The sequence below is a fragment of the Sceloporus undulatus genome, chromosome 6 (assembly GCF_019175285.1).
Source record: "Sceloporus undulatus isolate JIND9_A2432 ecotype Alabama chromosome 6, SceUnd_v1.1, whole genome shotgun sequence".
Taxonomy (NCBI): Eukaryota; Metazoa; Chordata; class Lepidosauria; order Squamata; family Phrynosomatidae; genus Sceloporus; species Sceloporus undulatus.
In genome coordinates this window covers 53302126-53326289 of record NC_056527.1, presented here as the reverse complement: position 1 = coordinate 53326289, position 24164 = coordinate 53302126, and the positions used below count along the sequence as shown (strand labels likewise).

The window sequence follows — 24164 nt, the reverse complement described above, 5'->3', positions numbered from 1 at the left end:
CAGTTAATCTGTCGGATCAAGCAGAGTTACACAGTAGTCTTAACTCTTTGGACATCCCTTTTTCTCAAGCACCTTGAATTTGGATGGTGTGAAGTCTTACTTCTATGCTTATTGATACTCCCAGTGTTTTGCCTCCCAAAAGTAATTTCCCAGAGTCTGGGTGTACTGTATAATGGTAAGGGTCACAAAAATCTCCTTCAGATCATAAAGTAGTTGGAATTGTTTTAAAAGGTCAGGCACAATTCCACTCTGCACATAGAAAATCACAGTAAAAATAGTACCTGAAATATTTGTGGTGAAAACAATTTATTTTTTAACTATTTTTAAACAGAAAGCAGAGGGGGGGGGCACAATGATGAAAACATAAGGTAAAGATTCTAGCCATGACAAAGAAAACAGAAGACAGCTGTCCATTGAAATAAAATGTATACCAGGATCCAGAAGGAAGACAAAACCAACCTGGTGTGCTATTTTCAACAACAGATTGAGTTGGTGTAGACACACTCATAAATTAAAACAAAATGTATGAGCTATTACCACTTTGGTTTTGTTGTATAAATTGTGGAGGCAGAGACAGAAGCCAGCTGTTGAATAAAGACAATACATTTTGTAAAGGAATATCAGGAATATAAAAGAACAAATGGGGGTAATTTTGTCCTCATTCTTAAAAATAAATGTTCCATTACAAAAAAAAATTACTCAGAGAAAATGATAAAGAGAAACAAAAACATTCTAAAATATTTTTATTATTATTATTCTGTTGCTTCAGATGCATTGAGAGCAGATTCAATTTCATCAAACAGTGGTACAGGTCCTTCATAATTGTTTGTCTTTATAGAGTCCAATTTCTTCTGATAGTCCATTGGCAAACCACTCTGCTTGGCACCCATACAGATGACCTATAAGAACAAAAACAGTGAGGATTTAAAATGCCATGCTTTTACTTACATATTAAAATAAGTGAAAACAGGATGAATACATTACAGTTGATTTCTGGATGTTGGATGTCTGACAGTACATTGTATGAACTGGCTCAGTGGAGAAGACAATACATAATGTTCTCTGTGCTGTAAGCTCTGGCCATTCACACCATTGCCATGTTATGCACAAGCCATCTTTTACACATTAATGCTGGATTCCCACAATAGTCAAGCATAGGATTCTTAGGGAAAGCTTTTTAGAAGCTGTTTCTGAACTGATTCTGCTAATTCTCTGTTCCCAATGTAATGTCCTGTACCACATCCCAGGCATTTCCTGAGGGCCCTCAAACCATAGGAGAGGCTTTAAAATGAGCACAAGGAGGTAAGAAAGCCCCACTATAAGAGTGGAACTGCTTTCATCATTTTGTACATAGCTCTGTTTTTTAATGTTTTTTTTTCTTCAACAATCTGTAAAACTGAGAGCATTTAAATGCATTAATCAGGAAATATAGTAAGTTATTCAGTCTTGGAATCATGCAGTACCTGCAAAATCATGCAAAGTACCATCAGGGGCTAGCCGGAAGAAAGAGGCTCCTCCTCCCTAACTGTCATCTTCCGGCCTCTGAGGGTGAGAGAAGGCTGGCCCAGTTCCATCAGGGGCTAGCCTGAAGAAAGAGGCTCCTCCTCCCTAACTGTCATCTTCCGGCCTCTGAGGGAGAGAGTAGGCTGGCCCAGTTCCATCAGGGGCTAGCCAGAAGAGAAAGGTTCCTCCTCCCTAACTGTCATCCTTCGGCCTATGAGGGGGAGAGTAGGCTGGCCCAGTTTCATCAGGGGCTAGTCTAAAGAAAAAGGCTCCTCCTCCATAACTGTCATCCTTCGGCCTATGAGGGGGAGAGTAGGCTGGCCCATCTCCATCAGGGCTAGCTGAAGGAGAAAAGCCCTCCCTCCGGTCCATCTGCCTTGGTCCAGGCCTCAGAGGGAGAGAAGAGTGCTGGACCTGATCCCCTCCCTCCCTCACCATTCCCTTCTCCTTTTGTGTAGTGTCTTTTAGATTGTAAGCCTGAGGGCAGGGAACTGTCTATTATCCCCTCTGTTGTAAACCGCTCGGATTCCCAGCAATTGGGCGGTATATAAATAAAACCTATTATTATTATTATTATTATTATTATTATTATTATTATTATTATTACTACTATGCTGCAGACTGTACGTATGTTCAATTAGGTGTCTACCTATCTATTCTAGACAAACAGGAACACGACTGAAGTTTGGAGCTTTAATAGATCTTGCAGGCTATTGGTTTCAAACACATACAGAGTGTATTAATATCTGCCTCCAGAAGTGCTTGAATGCAGCTTCCACACCTCTAAACACCTGGGTAGAAAGCCAACAATATAGAGAAGGGAAAAGAGAGGCTACTACGCTTTTGTTTTCTTCATTTCAGATTGGATCCTGCTCAGGACTGTGATGGTGTGAAGACTCACCATTTATTGCATCGTTGGCAATAATGCTTCCTGTAAGCAGGAAGGAGTTACAGGAACCAACAGGTCCCAAATATTGTGCACCCTCTTCCTAGTTTCCCCCAACCACATGGACAGGAGACCCTCCTAGTAAGCCTTATGTCAAACTCCTACCGAGGCTGTGCTGCTTAATACACACAAAGCACTTATCAGCAAATTACTGGACAAAGATATAAATTAAAGATAGACCCTACACAAGGGCTCACAACATACGCTGGACGTAGGTTCAATCCAAGAAGGTTCTTAAACTAGTCCTCTTATGCAAAGGGGACCACAAAATCAGTCCACGGTGGTATAGTACCAGGGAAGGCAGAAGTATAATGAAAGCTAGGTTGAGAATCCTGTTAGAAATACAAGTTTTCAGATAAGCCATCTGTCTACATTCATGATATCAAAGGGAAGAGGCTACAAGCAAGCCACTAGCTGGACACGTTACAAGTGCTTGTCTAACTCAGCATGCCTGACTCTCATTTCTTTTTCACTAATTTATATAGTGTTATAATCTTGTTATAGGTTAAGGACTCAGGCCCCTCATCATAATCTCATTAGAATCACAAACAAACACAAACACACAAAACTTTTACCTTTTTGTAGTGTGGAGAAGGAAGCCCATCGACATAATTATCCATTTGGTAACTTCGACACTTAAATACTTTCCCTTCTTGAGAATGAACACTAACTTCTATTGGGATGTAAATACCATTTTCAACTCCCTCTTGTCTGAAATAGAATAAGATATACTTTTTCAAATCAAATTAGTTTAACAGTTTACTTCTTAAAGAGGCTTTTTTTAAAAAAAGCAAGGCGCCATAAAATACTGGATCATAAAAAAGAGAGTACTATCCTTTTTCAATACCTTGAAAAAGTTCTTGAAATTCAGAATGTTGGCAATGTTCATTTTTGTGAAGCTATGCCTACTTTCACATTAAGAGCTTTCTGAGCTGCTGGTTGCCAAAACTCAGTACTAAACGAAACGAGTTAAAAAATGATGTGGGATTTTACACAGCATTCCTAGATAACTGCTCATTAGTCAGGCCATATTAGGTCTATGTCACATAATGGTCCTGCTAATTCCCTAGCCTCCCATTTGAATGGCATCAGAATCAGCATAATTTCTACATAGCTAATGTTGTCTAAAAACATGTATCACACACCATCTAAAAATTGTATCACACATAATATTATAATCCAAGCTAAAGAGAAAAATACACACAGAATTGAGTCGATCTACAGAGCTAGTTTCTTCAAGAAGCAAGTCAGAAGAAAATGGCCATTAACAGCATCACACTTGCCTGGAAGGAAGAACAGCCACCTCCTCAAGATCTTTTCACTTCCTTTCAAGTGTTTTTCTTGCCCAGGTAAGCAAATACCAAATTGTCTGCTGGCTTACACCTCAAGATTGCTTCTCAAGATCTGTCAAATTATGTGTACATGCCCTTGGAGAATTCTCAGAATATGCAGTAAGCTCTCCGTAGCATTTGCAAAAATTGTTGTTGTGTGCTTTCAAGTTGTTTCCGACTTATGGCAACCATAAGGCACACCTATCATGGGGGTTTCTTGGCAATATTAAAGGAGGTTTGCCACTGCCTTCCCCTGAGTCTGAGAGCACATGACTTGCTCAAGTCAGTTTCACAGCAGAGCCAGGAATCAAACTCTAGTCTCCAGAGTGATAGTCCAACACTCAATGCGCTAAGTAAAATTATCCAAGTCATAATAGTGGGGTTTATTAAACAGATTTTTCCACTGTACAAATGCTCTGTGAGAGAATCTCATCTTTGAAAAAAGCCAGGCACAAAGCATGCTTTTGTTTTTGCTTACACCCATCTCAGTTCCTCCACAGGAGTCAGTAGTTTGGCACTGTCCAGCAGGGACACAGTAGCAAACTCTCACTGAATTCAATAACTATCGTCCAAAACACACTGCAGAAATAATCCAGTCTGAGACTGCTTTAACTGTCCTGGCTCAATACTAAGAAATTCTGGGAAGTGCAGTTTTGTGAAAATTTAGCCTTCTGTCAGAGCGCCCTGGTTCCACAATGAACTACAATTTCCAGGATTCTCTAGCACCGAGCCAGGGCAGTTAAAGCAATCGCAGACTGGATTATTTCTGCAGTGTGTTTAGGACCTAAAACTCATCAAACCTGAGCTGCTACCACTATCTTACCTGGACTTCATACCAGCTGTTCTGCAATGGCTGAAGAAGACAGAACAGAGGGTGCAAGACAGGCCTGAGGAGTGCTGAAAGAGTATTTACAAGGCCTGATGATGAAGAAAGGAAGGAATGCTTGTTTTAACCTACTTTAAACAATTTGCTTTAAATGTGATAAACACATGCACTCTCCCTGCTATATGAGATGTGCTACATCTCTTCTTTGCCATGTGTGCCAGCTTTTAATAAGTGCATATACGTAACCTGATTATATTTCCCCTCTCATTTTTCCCAACAGCATAATCTTTATTTCCCCCCTTCCGATAGACATTTTGGGCCCAACTGCATGCTTCAAAAACCTGCCCCATTCTTTCGCTCTCTCTGTCTCTTTCATATGTAATTTTTAAAAAAAATATATTTCTCTTGCCTTCAATTTACAACAAGGAGGAGATCTGTTCTGATTGCCACTACAGTACATACTGGCAATATTAGTACAGTAAATGTATTTGGGAGCAGGGGAAGCTGTCTTGTAAGAAGTCACATCACAAGTTCCATTTCTTTCTTGTTCCTATTTGGAGATGCTGAGGATCTTCTAATGCACTAACATTGTGCCAAGACAGGATGGCAAAATTAAATTCCTGCAATGTGAGGAACCCTTTTCAAAAGTTGTTCCTATTGTCTTTTTTGTTTTCTAATTCCCTGACCTCTGATTTGATTGGAGAAAGCACAATGGCTACCAGCCTATGAATGGTTTGGACAAGACCTTAGAAACATTATTTTTTGGACTGTATCTCCCAAAATCTCCTAGTGCCAAAAAAACAACAAATTCTAGTCTGGATGAGAGTCCTCCAACCAGAAGCCTTTTAGATGTGTAGAATTGCAACTTAGATGATGTAAAACTCCCTCTATAGATACTCCAGTTTATCAGTAGAATTTATATCTAAGTAATCATTGCATTAGGCTGCATATTTATTAGAAGGGTAAACTTCCTCCTATTTCTCCTAATTTCTTGTTCTGTGTCAGCTCCTCTCACAGTCAGAATCAAAAGATGAAGCCCAGTTCTGATTAAATGAAGCTCTGTTATAAACACAGAATGCCAATTAAGCAGTTGTATCAACAATAAGAAGAGAAACTGTGGGCTCTGGAGGTTGATATAGTGATAAAATTTGTTAAAACATCATAAAATCTCAACTTTATCAATTTAGTATAATGTATTAACACTATCGTCTCATATTATACAGAGAACCTGTGTGGCGTATTGGTGTGGATTTTGGACTAGGACTCTAAAATCAGATTTTAAATCCCTGCTCGGTCATGGAAACCCGCTGGGTGGCCTTGGATGAGTCACACTCTCAGCCTCAGAGGAAGGCAATGACAATCTCCACACCGAACAAAACTTGCCAAAAAAACAAAAACAAAAACTCCATGACAGGTTCACCTTAGGGTTGCTGTAAATCAGAAGTGAAGTCAGAAATTGAAGGCACACAAGATCATTACACAGAGGCCTGTTACAGACTGCCAAAATAGAGCTGCTTTGGGTCTCTTTGGAGGTATTGATGCATGGGTCCTAAGAGTCCGGAGGTCACGCCAAAGCCACACTCCATTCCTAAGCACTGGAGTGCAGCTTTGGTGCAGCTTCTGGATACTTAGGATGCATGCATCATTTAAACAGCATACCTCCAAAGAGACCTGAAGCAGCTTTATTTTGGCAGTCTGGAACAGGCCAGAAAGAGCTTGACTTTCACTTTGGTAATGGCTTTGGCAAAATGTTGATACCCCATAATGAAACTTTCAGAACAAAATCCTGATAGCTCCTCAGTAAATTGAGAAAAAGTTGCAAAAGTTACTCACTTGTCAAGGGAACATAAATCAGTAGTGTTCATTTTCCATATTACTCCCCATACTTCATCACCAGGGGAATAAACAATAGTCGCTGTACTTCCATGCCAAGATGAACTTGGTATGCCTTTATAAGAGCCAAAAGCAATTTTATAATCCTATGTATTAAAAGAGGAAAGTGATTAATCTCAATGCATACACTTCTAGCTCTAATGCCAAGCACTTAATTTGAAAACGTGTTTGTTAAAACCACAAAACTGGAGGAAGAAATGTTATTCTTCAACCATATGTCTAATTTAAAATTCAATTTACAGACAAACGTGAAATAGGGGGGAAATGAACTAGGAGCATGAAAAGAAACAGACTTCAAGCTGAGATGAACCATAATTCCAAGATTCATGCAAGCCCCATATTTTAATATTTACATCACAGCAAACTTTTTCAGAGGTACTGATGCTCAAGTATCAAATGGAAAAGGCTACACTTTGTTAATGGCTTTCCTTGTAAAAAAGAATCTGCAGAAGAAAATGCAATTGAAGCAAAAGGTTGTACAACACATCTGCTACATGCAAGAGTCCCAGCTTAGCACAACAGATGTCCTTAGCATATCTAAAAGAAGTTAATTAAATCAATACCAACCAGAAGATGCGCCAGTGTGAGAAAAACCACAGATGGGTTTCCTAGCATTAGCCTCTCCCGCAACAAGTTACTACCGTAGGCAAAATACAGGAAGGTTCCATTTAGGCAGTTCTGCACATCCAAATCTCTATCCAGTCTGGTGTAGGCACAGGTCTGTAAATTGTCCATCTGTTAGAAAGGAGCCCTATTCAGAGAAAACAGCAGTGTTTATTAGTAATGGATTTAGAAAGTAAGATAGAATGGAGCTGATAGCCTTATGTAGCCCAGCATTTACTCCCACCCAGAATCTATGAAGGAAAAATAACATATTTTATTTCCCTATTGTTGTAGTGTTCTCTGCAGCAGGGGCAGATGCTGCGTATGAGGAGGGGGGCAATTTCCAAATGACAACCCACACTACTGAGTTCAAAAACACTGTTTAAGTGATGCTGAACTACTTTGGCTGATTTTCTGCCTTTTTATGTGGCCAGGTTTTAGGAGCATGGTCAACGTAAAGCACCACATCTGCATACAGTTTGGAGATATTCTGGCCAATCATTTGCCAAAAATTATTTATAAGGTACATGCACTTCTACACTGAAAGCAACAACCTACTTGCAGAATTCCTCTTACAAAAACAGTTCATGGAGAAGGAAGTCCAAAAGGACTTTGAAGCAGTAGTACATGCGCTGGTAACCTCTCGTTTAAATTTACGTAATGCGGTCTACTTGGGGCTACCCTTGTACTAAGTTTGGAAGCTTCAAGTAATCCTAAATGCAGCAGCCAGACCATTGAATAGAGAAACAGAGCTGGGAATTTTCAGAACTAGGCGGCCTTGGGTGGAACGCTAGGTTCAAAGAAGCTCTTAATCTTAAGGGTGGAATATTTGTTCTGGAACTGTATCCTGTCCAGAGTTGAGGTTGCATTTGATACTAGAAGACATAAGAGCAATACAGTAGTCCCGCATTCGCTAGTGTTTGGGGTAATTTAAAAAAAGCATTATTCTCTTTACCTGCGATCACCTCCAAGAATCTCCAGGCAGTCCAGTGCAACCCTGCTGTCAACATCTGCCAGATGTTGATCACAGAATCATACTGGAGGACTTACAAATGCCTAGAGAAGTGTTTTCTCTAGAAACATCTAGGTTCTGCAGCACAACCTTATGGTCAACTTCTGGAAGAGCTGCGCCGGGGGACCTAAAGATTCCTAAAGAGAACATATTGTACTTTGGCTGCAAATAATCAAAACCACTAAAGTGAAATGTGCAAATGTGGAGGGCCAGCTGTAGTTCTGTTCCTAAGGTTTATTGGATGCCTCAGAAGATGTGATATACATACACATATCAGTAGCATTTTGTTGTTGTTAGCTACCCTCCCATGTGGATAAGACATCTCCAAGAATCCCTGTCCTCCACTGCCCTGCCCAGATCCTGCAAGCCCTTGCCCATAGATTGAGTCTATCCATCTGGTTCGAGGAGGCCTTCCTCTCTTTCTTCTGCCTTCTATCTTTCCTAGCATTGTTGTTTTTTCTAGTGCTTTCTCATTATGTGGCCAAAGTACGACAGTCTCAGCTTGATCCTCTTTGCTTCCAAGGAGAGTCCTGGTCTGATCTAAGATCTCAATAGCTCACTTTTTACACCCCTGAATCTGCAGACCCTTATTCTATCAGTGCTGCTTCTGACTGCGCATGGGGCACGCGCATAATCCAAACCTATGCACTTTGACTGAAAGGATCTATGGCATATTTCCTCTCATCCTCTGCCCCATGCCCCTGGTTTTGAGGGATTTTTTGGTGCTCCATGACATCCTCTTTTTCCAGGACAGGTCCCACATTTCCTTCTGAGTGTGACTAAAAAGCACAAATTTAATTTTATGTGAGTGTTTTTAGCTTTTACATGTTGTCATGTCCTCCATTTCGTCTTGAACGTGCTCCATGGCGTAGTGCCTTGTCCTCCTTTGCAGTGAGGACATCTGGCCACCTTGTCCATGACTTCCCTTGATACAGACCATTCTCTCCCCCAGACCGGGGCGACTGGATTACCCTTACCGCAAAGGAGGATAAGGCACAGCAAAATGTAGGACCTGCAAGAAAAGCGGAGGACATTACAAAATAAAAGCTGAAAACATCAACATAAATGTAATTTATGCTTCTTAGTCCTGCTCAAAATGGAGGACCCTTTGGAATTCCTCCTGGGCAGAAGGCTGCAAATGTAGGACATACCTTGGGAAAAGGAGGATGCCTGCTGGTCTCCTTGCCCCAGAGAAGCCCCTTTGCCAGGCCAGAGCCCACTTCCCTGCCTTCTCCCCCGGGGTCCTGGCCCTTCTTCTGGGCCCCAAACGACCCCTCTCCTCCTTCCCTCAGACCTGAGGCAGGGTCTTCCTTCCTCACTTCAGGCGTCCCTCTAGTGACCTCCTCTTTCGCAGAGCACTGCCCGCAACACTCTCAGCGGAGCCACCCCATTGGCTGAGAGAGCCAGGGCTCGCGCTGCCGCCGCTTCTGATTGGCTAAAAGGATCCAGAGCCTCCACTCCTTTCCCCCTTTTGGCTGTGAAGAAAGTCTTGCGCAGGCGCAGTCGAGAGTTCTTAGCTCACGCAGGCAGCAGGCTGATTGTTTTGCCTTTCTCTCCTTTGCGCTCCCTGCGTCCTCCTTTTCCCGGACGCGTCCTACACTTCAGCCAAAGGGAAATCTCAAAATGTCCTCCGTCCTGCGCAGGACAAAGAAGCATGCACTTCTATGAGTGTTTTTAGCCTTTATTTGGAATAGAAATATACTTGGCTATTATTTTGCAGTGCCCTGCATTTTTCTTGAATGGCCTACATATAATAATATAGTAATAATAATAATGATAAAGTTTTATTTATATGCTGCCTTTCCCATAGGGTCAAGGCGGCTCACAACATTAAATAAAACATAACATACGATTAAAATACATCCCATTAATTGTCCCATTCATATACATTCATGCTTAGCCATGCTCAAAATGGAGGACGCTTTGGAATTCTTCCTGGACAGAAGGTTGAAATGGAGGACATGTCCTGGAAAAGGAGGGCCTCAGTCTCAGAGGATGGCAATGGCAAACCCCTCTGAAGAAACTTGCCAAGAAAGCCCCTTGATAGAGTAGCCTGAGTTGGAAACAACTTGAAGGTACACAACAACAACAACAACTACAGCTCTGCTCCTGGTTTCATGGTGACCTCCACTTTAAACCATCACAAACCAGTCACCCTCAGAGGAAGGCAATGGCAAACCTCCTCTGAAGAAATATGGCCAAGACAGGGTTGCCTTAGGCTTGCCATAAACCACAAACAACTTGAAGGCACAGAACAACAACAGCAACAACAAGCCCACTAAGTAACACTTGTTCAACAACTCTGCAGAAACGCTGCTGCTGTTGTAGTGTGCTTTCAAGTCATGATTTCTGACTGAGGGCAACCCTCAGACAGACTTATCCTGGGGCTTTCTTCAGAGGAGGTTTGCCAGTCTCTCTCTGATGCGAAGTCGGAGGTTTTCATGGCCGGCATCCATAGCTTTCTGTGGGTTTTTCGGGCTTTGTGGCCCTGTCTAGAAGAGGCTGAGAGCATGGGACTTGCCCAGGGTCACCAGTGGGTTTCCTGGCGGAGCGGAGACTCGAACCCTGGTCAGAAAGGTCAGAAGGCAGGGCAAAATGGCCCAATGTTAGTTTAGGCCAGTTATTGTCAAGAAGGTGGTACTGAGGCATTTATACTGCTGCTATCCTTGACCCATTTCCCTGGCAGTATGCTCCTTTGTTCATTATTAATTGTTTATATTTTATTTATAAATATATAATTGTAATTTTAGTATCAGGAGGGAGGTTAGGGAAGGGGCTAATGTTGAATTTCATTGTATTCTCTATGTATTTTTATTGCTGTAACAACCCACCCGGATTCCTTGGGATTGGGCGGGCTACAAATAAATCATTTATTATTATAAACCATATATTTATATTATTTATTAAATAATTATAAATAATAATAAATTATATTATAATATTAATAAATTATCAATGAATTATTTATTATAATTATAATAATAAATAATATAATTTATTTATATTATTATTTATTATTAATTATTTATAATAAATAATTTATAAATAAATAAATAATAATCATAGAATCATCCAGTCCAACCCCTTTGTGCCATGCAGGAACTCTCAATCAAAGCATCTCCAATGACAGATGGCCATAAAAGCATATTTGCACAGAGGCGGGGCCAGCCTCAGCAATCTATGATGTTTATCACACTATGCTCTTAAAGAGCTACTATTCCAGTGTGACTCCTCTAGCAGCCTCCTGTTGCATGCTGGGATTGGCAGTTTTAAGGAGCTGAACTTCTCTGCCTGAGAATTCTAAATACCCCTCCTTAAAACTGCCAATCCCAGCATGCAACAGGAGGCAGCTAGAGGAGTCACACTGGAATAGTACCTCTTTAAGAGCTCGTCTGATAAACACCTATGTAAGCATGGTCAGCCCACTCCACTCCTGACCAATCACAACACTGGAGAAGCATGATATTTGCATAGACAGCGCGCCCAGCCCACTCCATTCCCGACCAATCACAACACTGGAGAAGCATGATATTTGCATAGATAGCGCGCCCAGCCTACTCCACTCCCGACCAATCACAACACTGGAGAAGCATGATATTTGCATAGATAGCGCGCCCAGCCTACTCCACTCCCGACCAATCACAACACTGGAGAAGCATGATATTTGCATAGAAGCACGCCCAGCCCACTCCATTCCCGACCAATCACAACACTAGAGAAGCAGCGTGAGGCGCCGCGGGCCACGCCTCCTTTTACTCTCGCCGAATCACGAGCGACTGGGCGACGGCAGCGAGAAGAGGAGGATAAAGACGGCTGCCGCGAAGGGACAAACTTTGTCAGTGGACGCGCTTTCGCCTTTCCTTGTTCCTTCTCAAAATGGCTGCTGTGGGGTTTTGGGGTCGGAGCTACCTGAAGAGGGTCGTGGTCGCCGGATGGGGGGCCAGGAGGTCTCTAGTGGGAGGCCCAGAGCAAGGAGAGCCACCCAGGTGGGTCCTCTGAGCATGTACAGAGTACAGATACCCCCCAAAAAGGGTCTCTGCAAAATGATTTTGCCTTTTTTTATTTGCATTTTTATTCTAATGAGTGAAGATTTAATGTTGCACTGTTTTAATTCAGTTTTTTAAGTTGCTTTGGGTCTCAATTTCTTTTTTGAAGTGTGAGATATAAATAATAATAATAATAATAATAATGGGTTGCAAAACTTGGTTCACATCGGTGTGAAGAAAGTCAATCTGATGCAGGGATTAAAGAACATAGAAAAAAGATTATAAAAGAATATATAAGATAAACTTTTATAAACTTTTTTGTATATTCATATATATATATATGCTTTATATATATATATATATAATATATATAATACATTATATGAAATATAGATTATATAATTTATATTATATATTATATACATTATATGTTAATATTATATATAATATTATACCCCTAACTATAGTTATACATAATATAATATAAATATCAAATGATATATTATTATATAATTAATATTAGATTAAATATATATTATAATTATATATATATTAATATAATATATATTATATTATACTCTTAATATATTATGTATAATATATAACTAGGGTTAGGGTTATAATATATGTTACACATAATATAACAACAATATGATACATCATTACATATTATAAATTATATTGATTATATTATACTATATTATATATTATATTTATTATATTATATATATTATCTTTATATCAACAATATATTATATAATGTAATACACACACACACACACACACACACACATATATATAATTATGGTTAGGGCCATAGGACCCCAGTGAAAGTGGAAAAAATGCAAATACTATTTGTTTTACTCTGAGAGCACAGGTCTCTAGGACTTTCTGGGTCCTCCTGCACAACTCTATGGTCAACATCTGCCAAACCTTCCCCATAGAATTGCATTGGAGGACCTATAAATGCCAAGGAAGGTGTTCTCTCTAGAATCTCTCGGTCATCCAGCACAACTCTATGGTCAACATCTGCCAGTTGCCAACATCTGTTGGACGTCGACCATAGAATTGCATTGCAGGACCTACAAACGCCTAGAGAAGTGTTTTCTCTGGGGCTTTCTAGGTCCTCTAGTGTGACTTCTGGGGGACGTTGACAGTAGAGTTGGCGCTAGATATTCCTAGAGAGAACATATTAAACAAATCCAGGAATAATCAAGTTCACAAAAGCCAAAACCGCAAATGTGGTGGACCAACTGTATATGTGTACTGTATAAATACACACACACACACATATATATATACACTATGCAAAACATTAATTACCTAAAATGCAAATCGGAATGTGAATATACTTGACCGGACAAATTGCTCACGGTTTCAATATGGAAAATTAAAACAAATTTTTAAAAAAGGTTGCGATGTTTGAAAAATCGTTTAACAACTTAACAATTTTCCATCTTTTCTTCCCTTGCAGCCAAGACTCCAAGCTCAGGAAGACAGCCAAAATCCCCAAGATTTACACCAAAACGGGAGACAAAGGCACTAATATTTACTTAATAATAGTAATAATAATAATAATAGAATAGCTGTCTCTGAAATATAAGGCTAAGTATCTCCCAAACTACAAATCCCAGAATTCCTTAGGCGTGGTAGTTAAAATGGTGTCAAAACTGAATTATTTCTAGGAAATCTGGGGGAAATAGTAGGACAGAAACATAATAATAATCATAATAATAATAATGTTTTTTTAAAAGGATTTTCCAGCACATTTACTGGAGAACGGAGGCCCAAAGATGACCAGGTCTTCGACGCTTTGGGGACTCTGGATGAACTCAGTTCGGCCGTAGGGTAAAGTCCAAAAAACCCCTATCCGAAAACCTGAAATTTTCCAAAATTTGTCCACATGTGGGCTGAGAGAGTGTGACTCCTTTGCTTTTTTTGCTCCAGGTTGAGCGCAGAATTTGGATCAGAAGGGGGTCACTCCTTTGTGGAAGAACTCCACAAGGTATGTGTTTGTGTTTGCAGAAGGAGGTTGGACTCTATCACCCTTAGTAGTCTCTTCCAACTCTAGGATTGTATGTATTCCTGTGTGGCATAAGAGGATTGGACTATTTGACTATTTAACAGTCCCTTCTAACTCTAGGATCCTATATATCCCTGCATGGCAGAAGGTGGGTTGGACTATATGACCTTTGTAGTCCCTTCCAATGCTAGGATTTAAACATAAACCTCCATATGGGTTACAAATATGGCCCCTTTCGCTTCCTCTCTGCAGGTCCAGCGCATGCTTCAAGATGCTGGTGCCAACGTTGCAACGCCTGTCTCTTCAGCTAGGGAGTCTCACTTGAGTAAATAATTAAGAATATTGTATGTATTTGAGAACCGCCGTGTTGTAATCTTTTAATGGTGAAACAAATTCTTATTCAGATGTGTGTTTTATCTTTTCTAAACATTTGTATGGCTTTGAAACAATTTCGTGGTATTTAGTGTTTCCCATTTACCTTTTTCTATCATGCTGTAACATCTTTAGCTATATATACACACACACACAAACATTTGTTACTATTATTTTAAATTATTACTATTATCATTTCCATTCTATCTATTTCTGTCATGCTTTATCTTGCTTACCTTTGCCCTGTCTCTCTCTATTATTATTTTAAATTATTTTATTATTTAAAATTCTTATTAATAATTTATTATTATTACTATTACCATTTCCATTCTACCTATTTCTATCATGTTCCAACCTGCTTATCTTTGCATAGTCTATAAATCATTATTATTATTATTATTATTATTATTATTTCAAATTATTATTAATAATTAATTATTGTTACTATTTCCATTCTACTTATTTCTATCGTGCTCCAACTTGCTTAGCTCTGCACAGTCTATAAATCAATGCATCCATACAAAAGCACTCTAAACATGCTCAGAGTTGCTCTGGGCATTTCTTGAACCTGATTCTTTCTTAGATTCAATCCTAGTTAACTTAAACTACGTTTCTCCTCCTCCTCCTCAGAACGAACCTGGTTTGACGAGAAGCCGATCCTGGAGCTGGAATCCTGGATTGACAAATACACCGACCTCCTTCCACCGTTGCAATCGTTCATTTTGCCTGTAAGCATGCTAGTCCTGGGTGTGATTCTCCCACTGGGTCATACTCTCTCAAGTTGACAATACTAGCTTAGTCGGGCCAAGGTTTGCTGGCTCGACATGCGTGCCACTTCCAGTGTTCCTAACTTGTCACGTTTCGCATTTCGGTGCTGTTTTAGTCCGGGGGCAAAACGAGCGCTGCGCTCCACCTCTCCAGGGCCGTCTGTCGCAGGGCTGAGCGGCGGTGAGTGACAGGTGTGACAAAAGTCTGTGAACACACACACACACTTGCACACCAGTATTACCCCATATACCTCTATTTTCCTCTTTGGGCCCTCTCAAAATGGCCGCTGAGAGCCATTTTTTCACGTCCTCCCAAAATGGTGACTAAAAGCCATTTTCCTCTACAGACCCTCTCAAAATGGCATCTGGAAGCTATTTTCTTTTTCATGTCCCTCCCAAAGTGGCCACTGGGAGCCATTTTCCTTTTCACGTCCTTAAAATGGCGACTGAGAGCCATTTCCTTTTCATTCCCCCTCGAATTGGTGACTAGAAGCCATTTTCCTCTACAATTCCTCTCAAAATGACCACTAGAAGCCATTTCCCTCTATGAACTCTCTCAAAATGTCATCTACAATCCCTCTCAAAATGGCTTCTAATGGGCTCAAATCAGCTGAAATGTTATGTATGACTGCCTTGGGTGCGAGTTACATGTGCTTCTCTTTGTTCCTCCTTCGCACAGCGTTGTACCTTTGGTGAAAGCCGGGGAAGCAGATGCCAACGTGGCCAAATATCTCAACAGGTAAGAGGTCACACTCTCTCAGCGCCAGAAAAAACCCACAATCCCTTACAATATGGCGATTGGAAGCCATTTTCCTCTACGATCCCTCTCAAAATGGTGGCTGTATGAGTTATATTTCCCTTTCCCCCCCAGGCTGAGCGACTTCCTGTTCGTTCTGGCCCGCTACGCTGCCCACCGTGAAGGAAAGAAAGAGCTGATATATATACGGACAGAACTGTAAAATATGAATTTTGACGTGGAGGGGGTTTGGAAGAACCTAAATCTATGTTGCTAGCAATACATGCACCAGAATTAATTTGCACAGTATTCAAAATATTGAATATATATTCAGTCTGGGGCAAAATGAATACTAACTCTGGATATGTTCTCTCTAGGCATTTATAGGTCCTCCAGCACAACTCTGGTCAACATCCACCAAAGATTTTGCTGGCGGACCTAGAGAGAACACTTCTTTAGGCATTTCTAGGTCCTCCAGCACAACTCTATGGTCAACGTCTACTGCAAACTTCAAGCCATTTCTAGGTCCTCCAGCACAACTCTGTGGTCAATGTTCACGAAAAGTTGCACTGGACGACCTAGAGAGAACACTTCTCTAGGCCTTTGTACGTTCTCCAGTGCAATTCTATGGTCCTCTGGCAGACGCTGACCATAGAGTAGTGCTGGAGGTCTTAGAGATTCCTAGAGATGTGTTCTCTCAGATAAAAAAATAAGCATTTTTTCCCACTTTCACGGGGGTCCTACATAATAAGACACTTAGGAGATGGAACCAAATCTAAACACAAAATTCATTTAAGTTTCATATGCAACCTATGCATAATATAGCCTGAAGGTAATTTTATACAGAATATTTTAAATAGTTTTGTGTACATTGAGCCATCAGAATGCAAAGGAGTCACTATCTCTCAGCTACCCCTCTGGATAATGTTTGGAATATTTGGGAATAAATTGGAATAATTGCATCTGCTTAAAATGAGATATCTTGAAGATGGGGCTCAAGTAGAAACACAGAAATCATGTTTATGTTTCGTATACAATTTGTGCACATAACTTGAAGGTAAAATTTTTACACAATATTTTAAATAATTTTGTGCAAGTTGTCACTGTATCTCAGTCACCCATGTGGGCAATTTTGCATTTTGGAGTATTTTGGAATTCCAGATAGAGACTCAACTTGCATTTCAAAAGTCTTAATAAAATTATTACTATTAGTACGAGTAAAATGCCCAATTCTACTTAAATTTCTTGTGCCTTGGTCTGTGACAATTTCTTCTTTAATCACTCTTCTGTTCTGTTCCGTTCTCTAAGGTTACATGCTGTGCTTTACCTCATGTCTGCTGCATGAGAAGCTTGGCAGCCTAGTCACTGAAGAGGTTACCGCTGTTTAGGAATTACAGCTGTGTGGCAGGCAGATGCCCTTGTGGGTTGAAAGGGGATTGTGGTTGCCACCTTGTCTGGCATTTTGGGAGCAGGGCACAAAGATCCTAAGCACGCATTGCTTCTCACCATTCTGTGGTGCTCGGCATACAGAACTGAGAATGGGTCTGTGCGCATAGGAGCAGCTGGGTTCTCAGTGGTTGAGAATAGCAGGATCACCAGGGCTGGGAGGACGTTTACCCCCACCTTGGAGATTTGCATTTGTTTTATGAGTTTGATCCTTTAGGAGAGGCATGGTATCTGATAGTGCTGTTTCTATGATCACAAGACCTACTCCCACCTTTGATGCTTGATAGCCTTGGCCTATGCAGGAAATGTCAAGTGTCATTCTCCAGGAGTCTTTGCAGTACATCAGGCACCTCATCCCCATCGTAATGGCAGGTCTTTAGCTAGTATTGTTGGTGATGCTCTGGATTCATTTGTGTTTAAACCAGATTGAGATTTGAAATGATCCGGTTCAAACCACCATGGTTCCCACTAAATTCAAATCACTGAAGCGATTTGAAAAGGGGGGGCATGGTTTTGACCTATTTAACCCACATCAAAAAGATGCTGGTTAAATCAGGGTCTTCTGGGGCTGAATCGATTTATTTGGAAACAAATAGATTCAGCCCAGTGGGAACCAGGGCGGATTTGAATCTGCCCCCCAGCGCAAGTGGGAACCGTTGGGGCGGGTTCGAATCTGCCTGGCTGCGGCAGCTGGGGGCAGCTGCAAGGGCCCCGGCCATGTCCCCTGTCACTGGCCTCCCTGCCTTCCTTGCCTTTCCTTACCTAGGCCTCTGGCTTTTCCTCAGCCTTCTGTGTCCTCCTTCGGTTTCCTGTGGGCTTCTTCTGCTTGGCAACTACCTTCCCAAGCTTCCCCACTTGGTGACCTTCTTCCTCTGTTCCTGGCCTCCCCGCAGCCAGGGAACCTGGGGAAAGAGGTCACACAGCTTCCTTGGCTTCCCTGTGACCTCTTTCCTTGTTTCCCCGGCCAAGGGGAGGCTGGGAACGGAGGAAGAAGGTCGCTGAGTGGGAAAGCTTAAGGAGGTCGCTGCATGGAAGAAGCCCACAGTGAAGCCGAAGGAGGATACAAAAGACCGAGGAGAAGCCAATGGCTCAGGTAAGGAGAGGTAAGAGGGGCAGGTGATAGGGGACATGGCCGGGCTTTCCCACTACCTTTGTGCCTCTCCTCTTGTTCTGGTGCAAACATAGTGGGAACCACGCTTATTCCTGAACCGATTTCTGGATTCGGTCACAGAAACCGGTTCAGCAATAAGTGGGAATGACCGCGCAGACAGCTTGACAGTTTTATGTACTGTGTCAAATAAATTCAAATGATTAGCAAAACACAGCAAAAGAAGTTATTGAGGTACACATATGGATAGTATTAGGTAAATAACATAGAAAATAAAGTGTTGATATTAACACATGAGAAACTGATTTTTGGTTACTGTGTCAGTGCTATGTGAACCTATGGTTATTCTTCACAAATCAATTGAACAGGAATTTTGCACACTTTGAGATCTGTTGCTTAAAGGAGGGTTGGAAATGTGCAGATCTTTTGACTTTTGAGACCCACATAATCTCTGTTGAATCTGCTGTTGTGGTAGCAAAAAGAAAGAAAAGGAGGGTGACAAGAACAAAAGACATCTCTTTATAACGAAGGTGTTTAGCTCCAAATGAGCCGAGGTATTCAAAGTATGTTCTTCCAAAGCAAGATTCTAAGTTTGCTTGGAGTATATTTATAAAGCTCTAAAACATTTCTGTGACCCATTGAAGGCCAGGAATGACTGATCCATTATTTGCAGATCCCCGCAGAAGCCAGTTTTGAACCAAAATATAAGTAAGGAATATTAAAAGTGTTCCTTTGTATACATATGTTTGCTGCACATTGCAGATTTAACTTGGCAGCTAGCTACTTCTAGAAAGTTGCTCTGTACATGATTTCACACATTATTGTATACACCAATGTTAATCATTACGCTCTCTTTATTAATTTGTACTCAATTTGTTCTCATTGCAAATAGGATTAAATTCTGGCACCAGCAATTGACATTACCATCATATCAACTTTTTGAGAACAGCTTTACAGAATGACATTTTTCCAAGCAGAGAGGAGCAATTAGTATGAGAAGATTTTTGTTTAAAAATAATCATATATCCAATTAAGAGAAAGTCTTCATGCATGGACAATTAGCCAAATTGTCAGCTGCAACAAACTCCTGTTAGCTTACGAAGCCAACATCCACATGCAAGTGATAATTTTATCATGCTATATTTCAGAAATTGAGGAGAGTAATGCCTCCCAGTTCAAAATTAATTTGCTAATACTTAGATTATTACAGCCTTTTAATTTTTGACACTTCTGCTACTTCATTAAAGGAAACATCATTTATAATACAGTCTTAGGTAGGTCTATTCAGAAGTCAGTCCCAATGAATTCTGTGGGATTTACTCCCAACTAATTAAATTCACCCATCTGGACTGTTGGACTACCTACCTTATACAAGCCTTGAACAGACATCCTAATTTGACTGTTGTAATCTGTTTCTTGGGCAAGTCACTTTCTCTGTCTTAGAGGAATGCAGTAGCAAACCTCTGAATAAATCTTACTAAGAAAATCCAATCCAAATTTAAGGCTCGTAACAACAACAAATGTGTTCTGCAGAGATGTCTTTCCAAAGTCTTGCTGTGTTTAACCATGCTTATTTCTGAAGTTTGCTTCACTGATCATATCATCAGTGGTGTAGTAGCACGGTTTGAAGCTTATTATAATACCCTGCCAGGCCTTACAGGAAAGTAAAAATTGCAGGCTGTTCTATGGACTATGGCCCTCGACAGATGGATGGCGAAACACCATCCCTCTTTGCGCTACATCGTTGCTGCAGCAACCAAATGGCGCAACAATGATGCACATGCAGAAAAAGTGGCATCATGGCAGAGCTGTAAAGGGGAAAGGGCACCACCATGATGCTACTTTCTGCCAGTGACGTACGGACTCTGGGCAGCGTGTGCGTAATCATGGTGGCTCCATGTGGACAGGAGGCCACCATGATGGCGCTGCCATTATATGCTAGGGTTCAGGAGTGTGGAACCCATCCTTTGTTTTAACTATAAGCTCAAGATTAATCTGCCCAAAGTGTGTATGTGTATATATATCAACACATAGGGAACAAGCATGAGGAGAGTATGACAAATGACCTCATTGTCTTCACTATTCAAAAAGTCTTGGTGTTTCAATATTTTGAGTCTTTCTTCCACTACATCACTACATATAACTCAAATTCTAGGCTTCTGTTCTGGGCACAGTTCAAAGTCCTGGTTGATCTGGCCTATAAATCCATAAATAGTACAGGATCAGGCATTTCATAGACTTCCTCTTCCCACATGGCTCAATTAGTAGAGAATAGCCTTGTGGTTCTGGGTGCATCAACTGTACAAGTCTCAAGAGGAGCTCTGATCCTTCTTTGTTGAAGCCTTATGGCCCTGAAGGGCCGGTCTAAGGCAGTGCCTTCTGTCTTCACCCTCTACTTATACCCCCAGGATGTTCATCAGGCCTCTTTTCTCTTCTCCCATTTTTGTCCATTTGATTCCAAATAACACACCATTTCTTCTGCTGTGTCACTGATCAGCTGATTAATATTCTGGGTATCCTGGTCTTAATAAATGAAAAGATCTTTTCAGCCTGAATGCAAGTGGACTTTCTTGTTCTTGAACCTAACTCATTTTCTGTGAGTTGTACGAAGGTAACAGGGGACTCTTAAGATAAGAGCGCTCTGACCCTTAGTTTATGTAGGAAAGATCATAGCAAATCCTATCTGTAAAGATAATTTTTCAGTGATGGAGGTGAAAACATCCTATCATGGGTTGATTCCCTTTCATTGCTCAAATAGGCAGGAAACAGACCTGAAGGGAGCCACTACCAGAGAGAGAAAACCCACCGTCCCTCAGTCTCCCCCCCCCCCTTTTTTTTTTTTTTTTTTTTTTGCTTATTCCTTTACTTTGTCTTAAATACATTATTTATTTTAATATATTTATGGTCTGTTTTCTCCTCCTTGGCAACTGCCTACAAAAACAATCATGTTCTTTAGCCTTTGCTCTGTCCTTTCATCTTTCTAACCTTTTCTGCTGAAAAAAGCCAGGCAGGGAGTGACAGTTCAAGAAGCTGTGCTGTGAGACAAATAAGTCCAACTCCAGCATTAAAGAAGAAGGCCCAGGCATGTCTGGAGAATATTTTACTTTAGCCAGAGGGTAAAAGACCAGAGAACTGAGGCGCAAGTGGAGGAGGGAGATCCCTCTGTCGTTGACCAAATGCACTCCACTGCAGACTCCAACCCTGGCAAGAGGTTTGGGCAGTGAGATGGAGAACCTAAAAGGATGGCTGGCTTCAAGGTGGATTGGGGCCGCAGCATGCGGTTGCCCCGGCCCCAATCTGCCTTTGGAAGAGGTGGCCTGTTTTGCCCCTAACAGTGCCAACCAAAATACAATCCTTCTCCCTCTACTTCTAACAGTCCGCTATTTTCCAGAGACACCCTATCTTTTAACCAAGGCAACATGCTTCATAGCATAGCTTCAAATTTGGTACTCCTAAACCTCCTCTTTCTTTTCAGTCTTCTAAGATTTTAAATTTAACCTTTGGTTTCTTTCCTTGCCAAATAAATATATTTAAATCTTTATGCCATAATTTAAGTATTGTTTTTTCCAATAAGTTGTGCCTTCTCATGATGTGACCAAAGTATGACAGCCTCAATTTAATCATCTTGGCCGCCAGGGTTATTTCTGGCCTGATTCACTCAAGGACCCATTTGTTTATCTTTTTGTCTGTCCACGGCCTCAGCATTGTTCTCCAACACCACAACTCAAATGAATTTATTTTCTTTTTATCTGTTTTTTTCACAGTTCAGCTCTCACATCCATGCATAGTGATTGGGGATACTATGGCTTGGACAGTTCTGACTTTAGTGCTTGGTTGTATATCTTTAACCATTAGGATCATCTCTAGCTCTTTCATGACTGCTCTTCTCATTCCTAGTCTTCCTATTTCTTGACTGCAGTCTCTGTTCTGATCAATGTTCAGTCCAAGGTACAGAAAATCTTTAACTATTTTAATTTCCTCATTGTCTAATTCGAATTTATGTAGGTCCTCCATGGTCATTATTTTTGTTTTCTTTACATTCAGCAGCAAGCCTGACTTTGCACTTTCTTCCTTGACCCTCCTCAGGAATTGTTCCAAGTCTGTGATGCTTTCCGCTATTAATATTGTGTCATCCGCATATCTAGATTTAGATTGCTGATGTTCCTTCCTCCTATCTTCTTCTTTAAGTCTAGCCCTGCTCTTCGTAGGATATTTTCTGCATACAAGCTGAACAAGTATAGTGAAAATATGCAACCTTACCTGACTCTTTTGCCTATTGGGAACCATTCCATTTCTCCATATTCTGTTTTGACAGTGGATTGTTGTCTTGAGTATAGATTTCTTAGCAGAGAGCATTCTATAGCTTTTCATGATTGATGCAGCCAAAGACTTTGCTATAGTCTATAAAGCACTTATTGATTTTCTTTTGGAGATCCTTGGTGCACTCCATTAGTCATCCTATGTTTGCAATGTGGTTCCTAGTAACTCTTACTTTCCTGAACCCTACTTGTATGTCTGGGATTTCTCTCTCCATATGGTTGGAGTCTGTGTTGCAGTATTTTTACTCGCGTGGGAGATCAGTGCTATAGTTGATACAGTCTCTTGTGTCCCCTTTTTTGTGGGTGGGGATGTATATTGAGCATTTCCAATCTGTTAGCTGGTATTTTAGTTAACACTGGAGTTGATTCTGTGTGTGTGGATTGCAGTAGTTCAGTTGGTATATCATCTGTTATTTTCCCCAGTTTCTCTTAATACTACTTCCATTTCACTTACTAGAATTTGAGGTTCATCTTCGTATGATTCTTCATTTCATGTGTCTTTCACATTTTAATCTCTTTTATATAATCTCTTCTGTGTACTGCATCCAGCGTTTTTTATATCTTCTTGGTCCTGTAGTGTGTTCCTGTTCTTGTCATATAGCATTTCAACTTTTTGTTTGAACTTCCCTTTAATTTCCCTTATCTTGCTGAAGAGATTTCTAATTTTTCCTTCTATTTCTTTCCGTTGATTGTTATAATAGTCTTCTTTATCCTTGTGCACTAGTTGCATCCACACTGCAGAAATAATCCAGGTTGACACAACTTTAACTGTCATGGCTAAGTGCTATGGAATTTTGGGAATTATAGATTTGTGAGGTATTTAGCTTTCTCTGCCAGAGAGCTCTGGTGCCACAACAAACTACAATTCCCAGATGAGCCAGGGCAGTTAAAGAGGTCTCAGAGTGGCTTATTTCTGCAGTGTGGATGCAGCCCAGGAGACTAGTCCAAGCAATGCCTCTGCTTTGAAGATAGAATTTGGAGCAGAGAATATTGAAAATAGCTTAATACTTTCCCTTCTGTTTTCCTACACCCTGAATTGCACACAGCTAACACAATTTGAAATATAGTTGGAATTTAGTTGTGAGAGAGGTGTTAGGGGAATATTTGAAAAGGAGTTAGGGTCACCATAAATTGAAAATTATTTGAAGATACACAACAACAAGTTGTCCCAGCATCTAGAAAACATGACTCCTGATTTGTACATTGAAAATGGGGCTACAGATATCCCCAGGAAGTCACAGGATATGACAATGCACTGTTCCTCGCATTGTGTGGAATTTAAAAAGCTACCTT

At 40.7% G+C, this 24164-nt stretch overlaps 2 protein-coding genes across 4 annotated transcripts; one reads left to right on the top strand and one right to left on the bottom strand.

Annotated features, from left to right (window-relative positions):
* Positions 1 to 726: 726 nt before the first annotated feature.
* On the bottom strand, positions 727 to 9536 carry GGCT (gamma-glutamylcyclotransferase). Of its 2 annotated transcripts, none has more exons than XM_042477375.1 (5): positions 9409 to 9536; positions 7067 to 7250; positions 6440 to 6585; positions 3025 to 3160; positions 727 to 899 (listed from the first exon to the last, which is right to left on the bottom strand). In XM_042477375.1, the coding sequence occupies exons 2-5, from the start codon at positions 7232 to 7234 to the stop codon at positions 753 to 755; spliced, it is 597 nt and encodes a 198-aa protein (XP_042333309.1). In that variant the 5' UTR covers positions 7235 to 7250; positions 9409 to 9536; the 3' UTR covers positions 727 to 752. The 2 variants fall into 2 exon arrangements, with proteins under 2 accessions (XP_042333309.1, XP_042333311.1); XM_042477377.1 differs by having other exon boundaries at positions 9266 to 9459.
* Positions 9537 to 11868: 2332 nt separating this feature from the next.
* MMAB (metabolism of cobalamin associated B) lies at positions 11869 to 17212 on the top strand. 2 transcript variants are annotated; one of them, XM_042477330.1, is made up of 9 exons: positions 11870 to 12100; positions 13575 to 13639; positions 13855 to 13948; positions 14048 to 14105; positions 14376 to 14448; positions 15126 to 15223; positions 15379 to 15443; positions 15942 to 16001; positions 16134 to 17212. In XM_042477330.1, exons 1-9 carry the CDS (start codon positions 11991 to 11993, stop codon positions 16219 to 16221), a joined length of 711 nt encoding a protein of 236 aa, XP_042333264.1. In that variant the 5' UTR covers positions 11870 to 11990; the 3' UTR covers positions 16222 to 17212. The 2 variants fall into 2 exon arrangements, with proteins under 2 accessions (XP_042333265.1, XP_042333264.1); XM_042477331.1 differs by lacking the exon at positions 15379 to 15443 and having other exon boundaries at positions 11869 to 12100.
* Positions 17213 to 24164: the final 6952 nt, after the last annotated feature.

What these genes read in the sequence shown, in the direction of transcription:
- GGCT (XM_042477375.1), bottom strand. Translation starts at nt 7,234, where the DNA reads ATGGACAATTTACAGACCTGTGCCTACACCAGACTGGATAGAGATTTG. An exon ending in GATTTATGTTCCCTTGACAA is followed by an intron (nt 3,161 to 6,439) that starts GTGAGTAACTTT and finishes ATTCTATTTCAG; the next exon opens with ACAAGAGGGAGTTGAAAATG. An exon ending in CTTCTCCACACTACAAAAAG is followed by an intron (nt 900 to 3,024) that starts GTAAAAGTTTTG and finishes TTGTTCTTATAG; the next exon opens with GTCATCTGTATGGGTGCCAA.
- MMAB (XM_042477330.1), top strand. Translation starts at nt 11,991, where the DNA reads ATGGCTGCTGTGGGGTTTTGGGGTCGGAGCTACCTGAAGAGGGTCGTG. An exon ending in GAGCAAGGAGAGCCACCCAG is followed by an intron (nt 12,101 to 13,574) that starts GTGGGTCCTCTG and finishes CTTCCCTTGCAG; the next exon opens with CCAAGACTCCAAGCTCAGGA. An exon ending in AGCTAGGGAGTCTCACTTGA is followed by an intron (nt 14,449 to 15,125) that starts GTAAATAATTAA and finishes CCTCCTCCTCAG; the next exon opens with AACGAACCTGGTTTGACGAG.